Source organism: Phaseolus vulgaris, chromosome 7 (assembly GCF_000499845.2).
Source record: "Phaseolus vulgaris cultivar G19833 chromosome 7, P. vulgaris v2.0, whole genome shotgun sequence".
In the NCBI taxonomy this organism is placed as follows: domain Eukaryota; kingdom Viridiplantae; phylum Streptophyta; class Magnoliopsida; order Fabales; family Fabaceae; genus Phaseolus; species Phaseolus vulgaris.
In genome coordinates this window covers 34402939-34421659 of record NC_023753.2, presented here as the reverse complement: position 1 = coordinate 34421659, position 18721 = coordinate 34402939, and the positions used below count along the sequence as shown (strand labels likewise).

Below are 18721 nucleotides of genomic sequence, written 5' to 3'. Positions count from 1 at the left end.
TTAATATGATTTTGTAGGGTTTTTGAATAATATAGTAAATCAAAATTAATATAAATAATAGAATAAAATATTTAAAATAAATAAATATTAATTTGGTTTGTGTGGTTAGATTTAGTATATAAATTGATATTATTAAAATTACTTTAATAATTTTTTATTGATAAATAATAATAATTTTAAAAATGAATATTACAAATAAAGTACAACAACATGTTAGATAATGGTAATTAATTGTGAGAAAAAAAATAAAAGGAGTTGTTAAAAAATTTTACATTTATATTCGTTTGACAAACCAAACTTTGAGTATTTCTTGATAAACATCAAAGACTTATCAATATTTATTTTATGCTTGTAAAAAATACTCGCTTCTTCATGTTTTTAAGATGATTGTGCAACATTTTATCAACATTAAGATCTCTTAAAAAAAATCCTAAAAGCTGCTTCATGCAAATAATTTTGTTAAGAAAGACGGGATGTCATTGTTGTAGAGACAATCAACGCCCTGCACTTTTCTCACTCTGCTCAAATGGAGAAAGGAAGCAACCTGCCTAAACTCGTGAAGTTTTGTCGTTTCCAGAGAAGACACACATTTAATGCTAAAGTAAATAATATTTAATGCGTCTTAAAGCTTCAAGTGTGGTAAGACCGCAAGAAGAAGCAATAGCAAAAGAAGACCGTCATAATGAATTGCAACAATTTCTTTTTATCTTAAATATATATAAAGAAGATCTTTGTGAAGAAGGAAAATTAAAGAAAGTCTTGCAACAAGAACAAAAACAAGCTCTTGCATTTATTAAGCAAACCTTAGCCTTATTGTGAGGAAGTAAATTATTTGTGCTCTTTTGCAAAGTAGAAGATTGTATGACTCTTGTATTGGTCTAGGGAACAACCTTGTGATTTTTTAGATCATTTTCTTTGTAAACCTTTCAATCTTAATTAGGAGTGGTTGTTGTCCAAATAATATTCGTGTTACTCAAGAGTGATTGTATTCCAAATAATACTCAATGGGTTGCAATAAATGAATGGATTTCAAACAATATTTGAGTTTTAGTCAATAATGTTTGTATTTTAACTAATACTCAGTCATAGTCAAGAACGGTTGTGTTAGTAACAATACTCAGGGTTGTTAATCAATAATGATTGGGTGTCCAAAGAATACTCAAATTATTTTAGCCAAGAGTACCCGAGATCCAAAATATACCTGTGTTTATCAAGAACATAATGTAGTTTGTATTATCAAATAAACCAGTATAAAAATACTTTGTTAAATCTCTTTTTTCCTTATTTTTTATATTATATGTTATTTATTTGCAACTAATTAAAGAATGTGAGTTTTACGAAAACAAAATTGTTTAGAAAGTGTCTTTAGTCAGTTCATATGTCAAATTTGAACTTGTGTATGATTTTACATCATCAAATGTAACAATGTAAAAAATACTTGATAGATAATTTGTCAAAAAAGTATAAACTTTGTTTGTTCGTGCTCATTAAATGAAGCTTTAAAAAAAGTTTTATTTTTAAATTCTTAACACATAATTCCACCATTCCTTATTTTGACTGTTTTTTTTTCATGTAATATCATCACAATCTCAAGTGTCTCTCAATCTCATTTACTATTTTGTGTACAACTCTATAATCTAACTCTTAAATAGCCTAACACAATTAAATGCATAATAACACTTGTCAACCCTAGGCACTTGAAAGTGAGAGGAAAGAAACACCAAAAACCACACGTCTAATAAACAAAGGCATTGATATAATTGACTATTTTGTATTGTTTCTCCATATGAATAAGCTTATTTAATATAACATTTCTGTAAAACTTAAAAGCTATGTGCTGCTAAGACTCCAAAGTCCAACAAGGAGTTGCTCTTTCAACATTTTAATGACAGTTTAATTTAAAAGGATAATTATTCTTGTAAACAAATTAAAATGATACATTATAAAATTGAAAAATTAGAAAGTAATTTAACAAATAAGAATTTAGAAAATAATTCACATTTTCATATTTTTCTGAGACATTTTAATGAACTGAATTAGTGAAATCTGAAATTCAATTAAAAATTAAGAATTTGAAACACTCTTAAACGCGCGTACGGTTCCTCTCTCACGGACACTCTCGCTCCCTCACCACTTCAAATCGCACTCGTTCTCACTCTCGCTAAAATTCAGAAGCTCTCTCTCTCGGATCAAGCTCATTTTCTCTCTCGGTGGTTCATTTGGGTTTGTCTCCCTAATCTAGGGTTTGATGTTTCTATTTCTATTCTAGGGTTTGTTGATTCAGTGTGTGTTTCCTTTTTGTTTTCGTTGATTTTATTTTTAATATCATTGATTTTCATTTCATCTCTATAATCTAGAGGCTGTGTGTTGGATTTTCACCAAACTATGTTGGATTTGCAATTATAGTTTTGTTTCTCACTATTTTTTCCCATATTTTCTCAATTGGTACCCATCATCCAGTACATCAATGGGACTCCTTGTCACTTTCGTTTGGAGCTGATATCTCTTTCCTTTGAGTTATTAAAACCTCCTCTTTCTCATTATGAACAGTAAAACTGTAAGCAATTTCAAAATCAGATGAAAAAGTTCTTGATGATGTTGGGAGCGTCATTTGTTGTTTCTTCATTGATTGAAAAGTAACTACAGACCAACTAACACTGGCTAGGAAGCTATATGGCAAAAAGGGATTTGTTGTATGTGTATATATGCACACATAAATTGGAAAAAAGTGATGGCAATTCATGCATTTTGAGAAGGGAACAACGAGGGCGACATTCAAGTCAATATTGAATTTGACTTCAAAGAAACTATACATGTATATGGCACCAGCATTGGATAAGTTTATTCATAAATAGAAGTCAAATGTGGAATCCATTTCCCACTGTTTGTTGAAAATGACCCAGTGAGTCAGCTTCATATAGACCTTGTTAGTTAAAATGGTTCGAGAAGTTGTTATAGGTAGTTAGTTTGTTATGTAATTACATTAGTGGAGATAGGATATTAATAGAAGGCACATAAGTTAGTAATTCTAAGTTGGTCAATTAGTTTTGGGTGGGATAATCCAGTAACATATTGAGTAAAATTAGTATTTGTTGTCACTTGGAAAATTGGCAATAGGTAATAGTGAATGAAACATTAATAGCCAGAATTTGAGGTTCTACTGCTAGCTTAGAGTTATCAATTGAGTGTATGGGTGAGAGTGAATTATTTTTCTAGCTTTGATATTTATGTAAAATGGTTTGTGGAATGTAATGTGGTTGGTCAATGTTACTGACTTCTATGAAGAACTGAAAATTTATCAAACAAAGGATGGATATCAAAAGGGCTATGATGCCACATGTAATGTAGGTAATAAAGATAAAGGTTTCTAGATGGTCAAGAGGCCTAGCAATCAGTAACACACTCTGCAACTACCAAGAGGCCACAGTGATGAGATGAAAGCCAAGGACTTCGGGTGTGGTTGGGATTTTGAACCGTTGTTTTTCTACTGAAGGTCCATGCCTTCCTTGTATTTTTATTGATTTGATATATCAGATAGCAGACTTGTCCTAAGAATTTATTTTTCACAGATTTTTTCTTTTTTTAAATGAATTTATATTATTGAAGCTGTCCACTCAGGAAGCCTTAATAAAATAAATGGAATTTAGCAAAGCGTTGGGGCTACTTAACTATTCATTTCCCATTTACCAGAAAGCAAAAGCAGACATACGTGGCACTGTATACACAAAGCATACTGGTTTCTGAGGGCGTTGCTTTTCATGTATACAGAGGACATATATTTAAGTTAGTTTAGAGTTTTCTGTCATACACTATTTGATTCTTTTTTTCTGGCAGTTGAATTTGATTGTTACTAAGTATAAGTCAAAGGGAGAAGTTAATAACTTGATACATTAGTGAACCCACTTCGATTCTGTTTGCTAACATTAGTGGACAGTTCCTTCCACATTTTTCTTCAAAAGCCCAACCTTGCATATTGGAGATGAAGACACCTCTATAAAAATCCTAGAAAGGTGTGTTATTAGAATATGTGAATTAAGCTTCTTTTTTTTGTAATATAAGAATATTCAGAAAGTACTAGATTGGGGGTTGGGATTTTTTTTTGAGTCCCAGAGAAAGTTACTATCAGTAAGAATTGAAAAATTGGAGTTACAATAAATGTAGGGATTTAGTCGAAGACAATTATCCAAAGTTCATATGATTTAAGGATGGAGACACTACTTCTTGGTTGTTTGTTCTATTGAGTAGCAATAGGTAGGAAGCTTAAAAATCTTTTGAAAGAGTTGGAGTCCGAATGTTTGATGCTACATCTTCCACGGGTAGTCTTATGCATAGACCTAGTTTAGAAATAATGACCCATTTACTTTTACATTTTCATTCAGTTACTTATGTATGTAATAGTTTGTTTATTTGTCTTTGTGGAACTTTGGGCGGGTTGTACCACTTTCTAACTGTTCCTATGAACTTTAATTTATGATTTTGTTAAGGATAAGGAAGCTAAAATCATCGACTGAAAGTTTTACACTTCTATGGTGAATATGGTTTGAGGTTTCCTAGGAAACCTATTTGCCCATTTCATCTATTCTTTTGACAGGATTATTTTATTTGTGCCTATTGGTGGTATGCTCATGGATTTTAATAGAGGCATCTTCATCTCCAATATGCAGATGACTATAAGTAACAGCCTTGTTACTCTAGAGTCTTGAGTTTTGTTGTTCTTTCAGTTTCTAAATTAGTTTTTCTGGTATGGAGGATTTCTTATGCTTCCTACCAATTCTTTGTTTTTATTCTCTCTAATAATAGTTCTTATTTTGTGAAAGAATAAACACTTGTCATGGATTGTATATTTGTTTCCATGCCTGCTTCAATTGTTTTACCTTCTATAAATGCTTCAAAATCTAATAATCAGTCTGTACCTGTTACTAATAGATATGTCCATGACAAAGTTGACTGAAGATTCCTAATAGTTTTATGCAAATACTCTTTGTTCATCTTTCAATCATATTGGTGTCAGGGGTACTCCCATAAGCTTTCTCAGTGACTATGCTTACTTTCGTGCAGGAATTCTAAAGGGCACAATTTCCATTAACAGTCTCCATGTTGGGTTAAAAACTGAGCAAGTTCTATTTGAGTAGTCAAAAAAGGCTTGTTCGGTTTCTGCATTAAATACAACGTCTATATTCCTCTTACCATTTAGCACTCCCAATTTCTGGCATGGGAAAAGAGAAAATAAGCTTCAAAGAAGTTCATCATTCTCACAGCCCCAAAACAACTCTCTGGTGGTTCTTTCTTGTAGCTACCTGCATTAAAGTTCTTCTTTTCCCAGCCTACCGTAGTACAGATTTTGAGGTGCATCGCAACTGGCTGGCTTTGACCCACTCCCTCCCTCTTTCCCAGTGGTACTTTGATGAGACAAGTCCGTGGACTCTTGATTACCCACCATTCTTTGCCTATTATGAACGTTTTCTATCTATTTTTGCTCACCTCATCGATCCCCAAATTGTGCACCTTCAAGAGGGCCTGAATTATAGCTCAAACAAGGTGGTTTATTTCCAAAGAGTTACTGTAATACTTTCTGATTTGTCTCTTCTTTATGGGGTTTACAGACTTACTCGAAATCTGGATTCAAAAAAGCAGAAGTTGATCTGGTCATTGATTATTTGGTCACCAATGCTTTTTATAGTGGACCATGTGCATTTTCAGTACAATGGATTTCTCATTGGGATTTTGTTGATCTCACTTTCATATTTGGAGGAAGGAAGGGATTTGTTAGGTGGGTGTATTTTTGCTGTTCTCCTGTGCTTTAAACATTTATTTGCAGTGGCAGCACCAGTCTATTTTATTTATTTGTTGAGACACTATGTTTGGGGTGGAATGATAAGAGGCTTCAGTCGACTTTTGATTATGGGAGGCGTGGTTACAGCAGTGTTTGCATCTGCTTTTGGACCATTTTTCCACCTTGGCCAGGTAAATATAACTTTTATATATTGAACTCATATATGGTCATTATGTGGACCATATGTCATGCTGTTTTCCCCTTGCTTCTGATAAATCATTGTGTTTAACTAATTTCAAATTGATTACTATTTGTTCAATAAGTTTAGGAATTTTATGTTTGTTGATTTTCAGAAATGTGGAATGATAAATTGTTATTTTTTGTTTTAAACTTAATAAGTGGAGCAAAAATTGGATGCTTGGTATAGCAATGAAAATTATATTTGAAGGAGAGATTTTTATGTTTAGGTTGTGGTGTGCTGCATAGCTTCTAACTCAGGTTTACTGACTTTTGATCAGGTTGTATAGACAACTTTTTTTTTCATTTTTATAATATACTCATGCTACCTATTATGAGATTACTACGTGAATAGAATAATGTAACCAATTACGAATGTCCATCTTTGCATGCCCAAGTGAGTGGCAACAAGTTTAGTTGCCTTTTGTTAAATTCTTGTATTACTTCATTTTCCTGTCTAAAAGTGAAGATATTTCATTTGCACCCTTTGCATTTTGGTATTCTTATTGATTTTTCAAATTATAAATTGTAGATACAACAAGTCATTCGACGATTGTTTCCATTTGGCAGGGGGCTTTGCCATGCATACTGGGCCCCAAATTTTTGGGTATTCTATATTATGGCAGATAAAGGGCTTGCTTTCATATTAAGAAAACTTGGGTTTAATATCCAGATGCCAGCAGCTTCATTCACTGCTGGTCTAGTTGGGGATTCCTCTCCATTTTCTGTACTACCTAAGGTAAGACTTGTGAGTTTTTAATTCTCTCAATAAGCTTGTTTGCTATTAAACCAAAAGACAAACAACAAAGAACATATAGGGATTTTATGACCCTGGTTAAGCTAATCACATGCTTATATGGTTATACCAAAACAGATGATTGAAATGCCTTATTTGCTGTGTTCATTTCATTAGTACAAAGAGAGGGAGGATGATGTCTTATCATTTCTTCAAACCTGTAATCTTGCACTGTGACCTAGCCATTGAAAGATTAGAATTCACTTTTGAACCTTTGTTGGACATCTCACATCTATTAGAGATATAACAAATTATAATATGAGTGACTGCAAACCTTATCTTGTAAACCAGTTTTGTAGGGTTGATTGATTAGGTCTAAATCCACTTTCTAAGATGGTGTCATCAAAGCCTATCCTAATGAAGTGTGTTGGGCTTATCGTGTCACCCATTATCAAATGATTCACAAATTTTTATTCCCATGCTCGAGATGTTCAGGGTTATGTTAGACCTAAATCCACTTTCTAAGAATCTTGTTGAAAATATATAATAGATTCACTGGTTGATCCTTATCCATTATTTAGGAATGAAAATATAGAATCTAAATACATTGTTCAAGTGGAAAAAATTGGTTACCGCAAGTTGATAAGCTAATATCAGCACCTGTTTGGCATCAGGAAGTGATATTTGTGAAAATTTATAACTGATGATATAATGATAATATTAGCTTTACATTTCACACCTTCTAGTCTAGTTAATTCAATTTCACAGGTGCTATTGTTCAATTGAATCTGCATCTGAGCCTGGTAACAATTTTGCAGGTGCTATTGGTCATTTGAAATTTATGACTATGATATAACAACTTTTAGTTATACTGCTTTGCTTCATCTTTATTAAAAAAATTCCATCAAAGCATTCATTATTTCTATTTATTAATATGCAGATCACACCTTCTGTGACCTTTATAATGGTTCTTCTTGCCTTATCTCCTTGCCTTTTCAAGGCTTGGAAGAATCCAAAACCACAGATGATTATAAGATGGATAGCCTATGCTTATACCTGTGGTTTTCTTTTTGGATGGCATGTGCATGAGAAGGCATCTCTCCATTTTGTAATACCACTCGCTGTTGTTGCAGCTCAGGCTCCGGAGGATGCAAGGCATTACTTTTTGCTGTCAATAGGTATACTTTTAATGTTCATTTGTTTGTTCACCTGCATCTAATGCTTTTATTTTTCTTCTTTTTTTAAATGATAGGAGAAACTGGAAATGAAATATAAGTACAATGAAATTTTTTTTATGAAAAATGTGTGCGTGGTGTGAATTACATGTAAGTTTTATATAACTAGTGGAAAGCATAAGTGATGCATGTACCCCCTTGAAGACAATATTTACTAATTTTTTTTCGTACTAGTTGGCCAATTGCTAATAATCTTGCTGTTTGCTATTCTATTGGCATAGGTTTCTGTGAATAATGCTCCATCTATTGTTATCTGTGCCCTAGGCATGTATAGATTTGTCAGATTCTAGATTCAAATATCTTGTTCCCCCTTCCAATTAATCAAAGGAGAAAGAAAAAGAAAAACATTTTTAAAATCAGAAAAATGAAACTGAGAACCTTTAAAATTCAAATGAATAAGATCACATAGTCATATTAACTCGTTGCTAGAGAATTGATTCTATTACTACCTCTATCACCACTAAACCTCTACAAATTACCATCCAAAACTCGGGTATCTGCCTGCTGAAGACAGCTATGTTTGTATGAAACAGTTATTTGTTGCAGGTTGTAAACCTGTATAGGGTCTGGATAGGATTGTTTGATTGGGAGAGAATGGGAGTGAGTTCGGAGAGATATGCAAACTTTGATGTGTTTGGATGGGGAAACATGAGGGGTGAATGCAAAATGTTTTGGGCCCCCACTGCAGCATCTTTCCTCTCCATGTTGGTGTGAATTGATAATGGGATGAAATTGTGCAAAGCTGAAGCACCAGCCGAGGGAGAAACAAAAACCCAAATAGGAGAGACTGCACAACAGTTGGCAATGACCACTGGCCTGGTGGTCTTGCTGGAACACACTGGGGCTGCATGCTTCGTCAAGAGGTTCTTGCCTGTGAACAGAGATTGTGTCATAAGATTCGTAAATTGTTACAGGACATGTTAAAGTAAATGATAAAATAAAAAGTCTTTTACTATTACCACTTATTTCTTGTTTTAATTTTTCCATTTAGCCAAACAACTGAACCTAAATCTTATGTCATTCCTTCATTAATTTCATCAATCCAAATAACGCAAATTTCCTCTTAAAATTCCCTTCTATTTCCTTCCTTCTAATCTCAATCCTTATCCTAACAAAGTGGTGGTAGTGTTGAATATAAACCTTTGGAGGATTTCAGGAATTTCTTAACTTAACTTTCAGTATAAACTTGAAGGTTGAAAATAATAGGAAAATTTCATTTTAAATCAGTTTAATTCTCTTCCAACTGATCCTAGATCTCAAATTGAAATAGTCAAAAGAGTGTTTCTCTATTTAGCTCGGAAGACTATAGGGTCTATTTGGATAACTTATCAATAATACTTCTAAGAAAAGAAAATAGGGAGAAATAAATAACTTCTTCAAAAAGCTAATTTGTAAAACCTGTCTCATTAATTTCTTCAAAATCAAATTTTTAATTCATGTATAAGTTAATTTTAGCTTATGGAGAAAGTTTACTTTATTTTATTTTTTCTTATTTTCTCTTCTTTCAAGTGCTTATGGAAGCAGCTTACTTACCCAATCAGGTGCATACTATCATTGCATCTCTTGGACAGATAGCTTACTACTGTTACAGAGACCCACCCAAGCTTTATTCAACAGTGGGTGCGTAAAGGCCAAGCCACTAGGGTAGGTTCAGTTCTTACACTGGATCAGAACCAGAACCCTGACTTTCTGTGAACCATTGGATAGTGAGACTCCACTTGAACTTTTGTCTGCTTAAGTTCTACTCTACTTCTAGACATGCACATTTGTGGACATGTCGGGCTAGTAATGCACCATGAAGTTGCCTATAGCAACTATTCTTTGTTATGTTCAATTTCAAACTGTCACAAAAATCTTTGTACATCCTATGAAATATGGTAACTCATGGCCTTGTTTCTGTATATTCTTATTTGGTAATTCTTGTCCTTCTATTATTTGAGCAGCCTCGATTGGTTAGCTAGTTACTGCTGTCAGTTTGGTTGGTTTAGTAATGATAGTTTTGATGTTTCTAGTGTTACAAGGCTGTGTTAACCCTCATTCTCATCTGCTTATATAAGAACCCAGGGTTCTTTGTTTGCAAATATATAGATTAGTTCAGAATCGTTTTCTATCTGTTTCTTTCTCTACTTGTGCTAAATATTTGTTTATACTGCTGAGATATGTATTTTCGTGACCCAACTACATCTAAGATGAAGTATAAACATGCAACCATTCCAATCTTGCACAACATGAACCAAGCAGAATAAAAGATAAAAGCAAATTTATATAAACAGTTATACTGTCTAGTTCCTTCTTTAACGTGGCAATATATGTTTGCCAAAATCATTGCTTGCAATGACTGAATGCTTTCCAACGAAATAAAATTTGCAAGTGGCATCTCTTTGTATCAGTGTTGTTCTTTTCGTGTTTAATTTCTTTGAAATTTTACACATTACTTGTACGTGCAGTATCTTGCTATTCAATTTTTCCGCTACTATTTGAGGCACAAGAGTATCCGATCAAAGTTTTGTTGCTGCTTCTACACTCCATTTTGATGTGGTTAGGCTTTTCAGCACAATTTAATGCCGGGGCTGAAACAGCGAGGACGCCAAGTACTAATTCAAAGAAAAAGGCTGATGAATTTGGATCTGAAGGTAGTTCGGGTGAAACTGTGAAGAAAGGTTTTGTTATTGGGTGGAGTGAGAGGATATATCTGATAGGTCTTGTAGTTGTGGAGATATGGGGCCAAATTTTACACCCTCTAATTTTGGGTGATAAGTTTGCATTTGCACCACTCATGTTGATTTCCATATACTGTGCTTTTGGGATCATGTACTCTTGGATTTGGCAGTTGATATCCATAGTTAAATCTCTTTAAATTTAGGACTGTCTGCAGTGGATACTGAATTTTGTTATGAATTTTATTCGCTGAATTTTAAGAGTCAACATTTGGTTTAATTTTTTAATGAAAAGCACTGTTTGACATCAGTATTTTACACTATAGTTAAACAATTACTATTTGATCTTGCCTCTGCCGTCTCAATAGGCACATGAAGAGTGATCCAATTAGTAGAATGTGTATTCTACAGTCTTAGAGTAACTTATTCATATATTGTATTTATTTAAAAAAGAAAGACAATCGGAGAAAGATCGAAGAATAAATATTGAGACATGTCTGAGGAGTGTGAAATTGCTTCTTTTCGAATATTCAAAAAGTAACAACTCGAAATAAACATTAAAAAAATAATAATTATAATAATAATAATAATTTTATTTTTATTAAATTTAAGTAAGTTTTAAGTATATTATAAATTTGTGCCTTTTTTTTATTGAATTTCTATTGAAATATTTTTGTTTTGTTGAATGCTCAATATTTTTTAATTTTATTTAAATATTTTTACTGTTTGATTTTTTATATTAATAAGATCGCATAATGTTCTTTATTAATCTCCTATAATTCTTTGATCAACTCTTTTCTGGAGGAATTTTTTAAGAGAGATACAATTCTTTGATCAATTTGTTTTTAGGAGTTTTTGAAGAGAGATACAATTCTCTGATCAATTTGTTTTTTAGGAGTTTTGAAGAGAGAAAGAACAAGTTGACTAATGAGTTAGAAGGAATTATAGGAGAAAAAACATGAGTGTTGATTGATAAATTTTCTAAAAAGAGAAAGAAAGAGTTGAAATTATAGGAGAAAAACATGAGTTGATTGATAAGTTTGTGATAAAAACAAAATTATAAGAGAAAAACATGAATTGAATGATACATTTGTGATAAAAAAAAAAGTAACAATCATGTCATTCTGTTGACAACAAAATAAAAATAAATGCAATTCTTTGATCAACTCGTTTCTGGAGAAGTTTTGAAGAGAGAAAGTACGAGTTGACTAATGAGTTGAAGGAATTATAAGAGAAAAAATGAGTTGATCGATAGGTTTTCTAAAGAGAGAAAAAATGAGTTGACTAAGAGTTAGAAAGAATTATAGGAGAAAAACATGAGTTCATTGGTAAGTTTGTGATAAAAATAAAATTATAGAAGGAAAACATTAGTTGATTGATAAGTTTGTGGACGAAAGTAACAATCATGTCACGAAAAAATCAAAATAAAAATATTTTAAACAATATAACAATTTTTTATATGGAATCAATTGAAATTATCTACATTTGTATACTTAAATTATGTCTTATTATCAATTGAAGTTATTTATAATTATTGTTATTGCTAATAATAATATCAAGAAAAGATAGCAAAAAATGATGTTCAGAGAGTGAAGATGGTAAAGATGAAATTATGAGCAGCAGGAAACAGTGCATGGATATTATTATTTACAAGGGTCTTAGAAGCAATGGTGTTTATGTTCATCAATGGTGGATACCAAATCGCATAAATGGCCTCAGAAGTCATATGTACAGTGTTTAAAGTTCCAAAATGCTTTATAAATGACCTTACTTTATCATTCTCCTCTGCAAATAAAGTGTGTGCTGCTTGGTTTTTCTTTTCTTTTTACAAGTTTTAAGTATTGATGACAAGTTAAATTTGTCTGGATCAAACTTATAACTACGAATTTCAAGATGAAGGAACCGATTCAACGATGGAACTTTAATTGAACCGTTGCATACTTGATTCATCTGAGGTGGTAAACATCCTCGTAATCTGTAATTGTGTGTCTGTTTTGGCTTTTGGTGTTTAGCTAATCAGTAATGTCATGTGACAAAGTAATGTTATATTCTCTTGCTGATTTGCTTTGATATATTTCTATAAAGAAAACATTACACAGGAGTATCATTTTCTATTTTAAACAAATAAGGTCAGTAAGAAAAACGTTACAGAAACATTTAAAACTATTCATCTGACAAACGATGTGCATATGCTTATTGTTGGGTCATGCAACGCATGCGAAGTAATTTAACGAGTGCTCAACCAATTGTTAAGGAAACATGTGCAGACTTACCCTCAAAAATCCTTAGAGACATTAAAAAATTAGTGTCCAACGTGTTATCCAATACTTAGAATAAAAGTAATTGAGGTGAATGATGGGTTTGAGGATATGAGCTATTCAATAATCATTTCCCTGACAAAGGTATGGATTAAAAAGTGGCTCATAAGACCTTTGGCCGAAACAAGAAAAATCCTACCAGAAAAGAAAAAAGTGGTTGAGAAAGTTAAATACCATTATTGTGCCAACCTGAAAACATGGTCTGATACATGGGCAATGCAACATAAACCTATATTTCCTCGTGTTCTTGTGGAAACCGTAATGAACTTCAACTACTGGCCAAATGGTCAATTGCATAAAAGCAGTATTCAAAATGTAGCAACTCAAACTGCTTCATCTCATCACATCATTCATACATATTGGTCCCTTATCCTTAGAAGGGCTTTTTTTACGTGCACAAAGATTAGATTCACACTAATTGATAAAGCTAGGGTGTCAAGTTGCTGAGTTATTGTTAACTACAAGAAATGTTTTGCAACTGGCCTAACGTTGGATGAAGTTATGAGCAATTTTGACCAAAATAAGAAAGATGTAATCCAAAGAGAAGAGGAGAATCTAATTAAGTTTAGAAGATAAAAGCACTTAAAAATTAGGAGTAAAACCAAACCAACATGGTGGAGGCATTGTCTTATACAATAATACAAGTCAGGTGCAATGCCAGCCTGTTGCAGATGTCAAACATAATGTCATATGCATAAATACCAATTTCTATACTTTTGGGATTATTAGGGAAACCTGATAAAATAAGTGAAAGTATTAACTATAACATTTGGACTGTACAGGAAGCTGGTGTCACTAACATTGTATCTTCATTCCTCAGGTTCAGGCCCCACTTTGATCTCCAAAAGCCTCTCAACTGGTTGTCTGCAGATTGGACATCTATTTGTTTGGAACCTCAAAACCTTTGCACATCCGCTACACATACACTACAAGGAAACAAATCCAAAACCAATCAACACTTAAAATGGAGCAAAGATAATAATCAGTGTTAGCTAAGAATGATAACTTATTAATGACAGAGTAACATGTTAATATAAATTATTTTGAGGAAATAATCATTTATGAGGGTGTGCCTTGGTGCAACTGTAAAGGTGCATGTTGGTGACCAATTGGGCATGGATAAGAATTTGGAAACAACCTCTTTGCATATGCAAGGATAAGACTGCTTACAATACCCTTCTCCATACCTTTGCATAGCAAGAAGTCTTTGGACACCAAGGTACATAAGTTTTTAATAATTTATTTTATAGTAGTTGTTTCATGAAGCTGAAGAAACTAAGCGATTGTTGTTCAAAAATAAGTTGAACCAGAATACACAAGAAATGAAAAATAATGACAAAAGAATCTGCTCATCAATGAAAGCCAGCAGCATATATATTCTATCACTTTCTACTCACAGTGGCAATGGTTATCATCAGAGGATCATTCAGTCAACCAATTAAACATAAATTTTAAGAAAAAAGTAAAACGATAAATACCATGTGGCGACATGGAAGGACAGTTGTGTCACGAGGCTCTGACAAACATATAACACACTCTTTTCCTGGGTCATTCCCATCCAAGTCACTCTCCACTGAATTTCCAATACCATATATTTCCTGCAGTTCATACCTCACTTCATTTACCCATAAGATCTGCTTAACAACCTTCACCTGAAACTCTCCTTTCTCCTTCTCAAACACTGCTTGAGTTATCTGAGAGTTTGTGTTACCAGATGATGGAGTTTCATTTGATTTTGATTCATCAGGGTTGACAGAGGATGCATCTGCTTTAATTGCAACGGGATAGACATCATTGTCCCCCACATTCAATAACTCGGACTCCTCAAATATTGAAAAATCAATACCAGTTCCAGGTGGCTGTTTAAACTTCTGCCCAAGACCTTGCTGGAAATTTACAGTCAGGGATGGAAAAACGTCTTCCTTCATTGGGATTAGGATGCAACCTTCGCCTTCTTTTGCAAAGAAAAGTATTGTGATGCTGTTATGGAGGTAAAAGGAAACAAAACATTTAGTTCAAACAAATAAAAGAACTATCCCACAAATATTCATATTCATAGCTTTAACCGGCACACAAAATGACAATTTTAATCTTAAACAGCACTAACTATTGTATGCATAATTAAACTGGATGTGCATTAAGTCAACCCAAGGTAGTTGAAGGTGAGAGACATCTTAGGTTTTAATGCCTTAGAGGCAAGAAACACCAAAAAACACACATATCTGAAAAAGAAAATAGTAAAATATTTGACCATTTTGCATTGTTTATCCATATGAATAAGCTACTTAAGCCTAACATTTCAGTAAAAGTAAAAGATTACCTTGTCAGATATGCAAAACCTTAAGCTGTTTGCTGCTAAGGGTCCAAAAGTCTAACAACCAGTTATCCTTTTAACATTATGACTATATTGCCCTGCTTAGCATCATATAAGTATTTCAAAGACTATTTTAATGACATTTAAAACGGCACTCCTAAAGTGCAAAGGAAGCATTAACCCTTTCTAATGCCTTGCACCGCCTTAGGTCCACCTTGACGACACTGAGTCAATCGCATTTCATGTATTGGTATTGCTTACAAAATGATACATAAAATGGGGAAGCAACAAGTACTTACAATACTGAGTAATTTATTGCCTTCAAAAGTGCTAAAAATTTAATTTAGTTATGCAGCTTTGCCAAAATTGAAATTGCACAAGTAAAACAAGCATTGAAACCAACCATCTAGGTAATAAAAAAGTAGGCATTATATCCATGTATCTTGCCGTAGAAATATTTGTCCTTTTTTTAATTGCTACTAACATTGACCATGAAGTAGACGGAAATAGCACCAGAGTCCAATTTCAAATATTCTATTTCCAAAAATATAAGGTTAGTTATCTAAATCCAAGTAGATAAAATAGATTAATTCTACTTAAAAAAGACCTTGACTTTCTCATATGAGGGGGCCATGCACTCAAGGAGAATAACTAGTGATGATACAGAAAATTACTTAACATTTAATTCTACAAAATTAAATGTCATTTCACTAGGAATGTAACCAATCCCCCACAAAACAAAATAAAAAAAATGAAAATGCACCATAACATCCAATAATTTAATTGAAATAGCAACCTCAGTTTGTCCTTTCACACCGCATAAAACCAACAGAAAACCTCAAACAGTCAAACTATTAGAGTTACCACTTTCTTCTCTAATATGGTTTCCTTCCATTCTTAGCAATCAGTTATTGTAAATAAAACTACAGTTAAACTGACACAAGTAAAAGGCACTCCCGGAATGGTGATTTGAAAGTAATAAGAACCATTAGCACAAGCACATCAGGAAACTAAAAATGATCTACAAGCCGCTGTTCAGTAACAAATAACATCAGCTTTCAAACTGACTGATGTGTACTGAGCTAACTACCTCATTTACCATTAATATGTACAGAGAAACTTCACTGTCGATTGCTAAAACATAACAACACCCCACACAAAATAGAATAAGTCATTTACCCCTCTAAAAAAGGAATAGGATAAAAAAGGCACTCTTGAAAATCTCAATAGACATTCCCAAATAATGCAAACTTGGTGGCAAGTATCTAGTGTGTGACCAGATCAACAGCCAGAATATATCAAATGGGGGAAAAATCATGTTGATTATGAAATGATAAATGAAGACACTCTGACAAGCTGGAAGTCTTTAGCAGCAATTGACTTTTCTTTCAATCAGGTTCACCAGATTGTTAAAGAAATTTAACCATATAAACACACAGAGATGCTTGTCAGTGATTCACAAAATAGACACAGAACAATAAATATAGCTATTCTACCTACGGTAAAGCCAATGAGCCATATAAACTCCAAAATATCGACTTATATCGCATATACATCTGCTTGTACCTATACTTCTCATCTGCACAACATTACTTATCTGCAGCTTTGCACTCCCTATAGTCATGCACCCCTTTGTCACCCCCTAAAGTCATGCACCCCTTTGTCACCCCCTAAAATCATGCACCCCTTTGTCACCTTTCCAAGCTAGCTAGGGTAGCATGTTTTGCTCCTTTTACTTATCAGAATCCAAATAAGCAAATTGAGCAAAACAATTAAACCAAGCATACAGCAACAAGCTTATTAACACCCCATCAAGAAAAAAAAAACAAGCACAGAATCACAGCAACAACCTCAAAAACCTTGCATCTGACACATTATGACCATTCACACACGACACCACACACCAATTAAATAACCACAGACACGATCACCTCATTACAGCACAAACATTAAATACAAGGAAAAGCGGTGTTACCTCCCAGAAACGGTGGCATCAAACGTAAACGTCACGAGGAAACGGCCAGGATTCTCTTCATCAGGCTCAATCCTTAGCGTCTCCTTCTTGATGTTGACATCGTTTTTTATAGTAACGGCCTTTTGGTGCTCCACATACGGCGCCGGCGCTGCCGGAGCCGCCGGGCACCTCCCCCACATCGGGTCCACCGACGGACGGTGGTGGTGGTCGTAAGGAGCCGGCAAAGGCGCCGGCATGGTAGTCGGCGGCGGGTAGTATCCAGGGTAGTTGTGATACGGCGTGGCGGCAGGAGGGTACACGAACCGGTTCGCCGTGACTTCCGGCAGAGGCATCACCGGCGGATGAGGAGGAGGCGGCGGGTGAATCCGCCTCCCGCTGCCGCTGCCGCCGTGTCTCCGACGGCTGTTGGAGCCGCTGCTTCCTATGTTGCCCATGAAAAAAAAAAGTTACGAAATTCACCCAGCAAAGATTTCTTGAAATTTTTGTATTATATCATCTGGGGTGCTGATATTTTTCTGAGAAGGCGAGAAAAATGAAAACTTGGAAGCTTTGGTGAGAAGAAAAGTGGGGTTGTTATTTTAGTTGCGGTGGTTCAAAGAGTAGTAGGAGACAGTGACAGAGAAAACCGGTGATGAATGGAAAGTGATTAGAGAATGCAATGAAAAAGAATAGGAAAGAAATGGAAAAAAAGAGAATAAAAGAAAATGAAAAGAAAGAGAGAGTAATGGGATTGCGTAAAGCTCCACCGAGCAAGAGGAACACCATTGATGAAGGGATGGGATGTGAAGGTTTTGTTGCTAAAGTGACCCACTTTTTTTTTTCTGCTTTTGTTTGCTTTCTCATTTTTCTAATATAATAATATAATGGAAGGCTATGGTGTGAGAGTTTTCTGATTCTTTTTATAGATTTACGAATTCATTATTTTGGCTTTAATAGAAATCATACTTAGAACAAAAAATATATATGGACAACCTTGTTCTAATATTTAATTTTTTTCTTTATCTAAAATTATATTTTTTTTATGAAATAAGAAAAATATAATTTTTTATATAATAACAAAAATATTCTTTTTTATATCAGATTATCAATATATTATTATCCTTCTATTCATAATTTCAGAATCTCATTGCAATTTTATACACGCCATTAATCTATCAGTACTTCTATGGCCTAAAATAATGGATTATATTATTAAATAACCAATTATAATTCTATAATATAATAATAATAACAATAAAAATAATAATATTTATATGATAATAATAATAAAAATTATAAAATTATAATAATATTTATAAGTATAGGATGAAAAATATTTTAATCACGTACAAATAATTAATCATATTTTATTTTAAATTAATTTTAATAAAAAATAAAATTATAATCTTACAAAATTAATAAAAAATAGTCAATTACTTTCATAAACATTTTATTCATTCTCTTTCTCTTAATACAATCTCAAATCTATTATTTTTC

At 33.3% G+C, this 18721-nt stretch overlaps 2 protein-coding genes across 8 annotated transcripts; one reads left to right on the top strand and one right to left on the bottom strand.

Annotated features, from left to right (window-relative positions):
- Positions 1-2048: 2048 nt before the first annotated feature.
- On the top strand, positions 2049-10948 carry LOC137830267 (dolichyl pyrophosphate Glc1Man9GlcNAc2 alpha-1,3-glucosyltransferase). 7 transcript variants are annotated; one of them, XR_011084173.1, is made up of 6 exons: positions 2049-2223; positions 5059-5964; positions 6543-6749; positions 7687-7924; positions 9491-9687; positions 10429-10563. XR_011084173.1 is itself a non-coding variant. In XM_068637472.1 (6 exons), exons 2-5 carry the CDS (start codon positions 5212-5214, stop codon positions 9607-9609), a joined length of 1317 nt encoding a protein of 438 aa, XP_068493573.1. In that variant the 5' UTR covers positions 2049-2223; positions 5059-5211; the 3' UTR covers positions 9610-9625; positions 10429-10568. The 7 variants fall into 7 exon arrangements, 5 of the variants coding, with proteins under 5 accessions (XP_068493573.1, XP_068493570.1, XP_068493574.1 ...); XM_068637472.1 differs by having other exon boundaries at positions 9491-9625; positions 10429-10568; XR_011084174.1 differs by having other exon boundaries at positions 2056-2223; positions 9523-9687.
- A 2567-nt stretch (positions 10949-13515) lies between these two features.
- On the bottom strand, positions 13516-18118 carry LOC137830264 (probable E3 ubiquitin-protein ligase LOG2). Its single transcript, XM_068637465.1, has 3 exons — positions 17246-18118; positions 14435-14936; positions 13516-13882 (listed from the first exon to the last, which is right to left on the bottom strand). The coding sequence occupies exons 1-3, from the start codon at positions 17677-17679 to the stop codon at positions 13766-13768; spliced, it is 1053 nt and encodes a 350-aa protein (XP_068493566.1). The 5' UTR covers positions 17680-18118; the 3' UTR covers positions 13516-13765.
- Between the last annotated feature and the right edge of the window lie 603 nt (positions 18119-18721).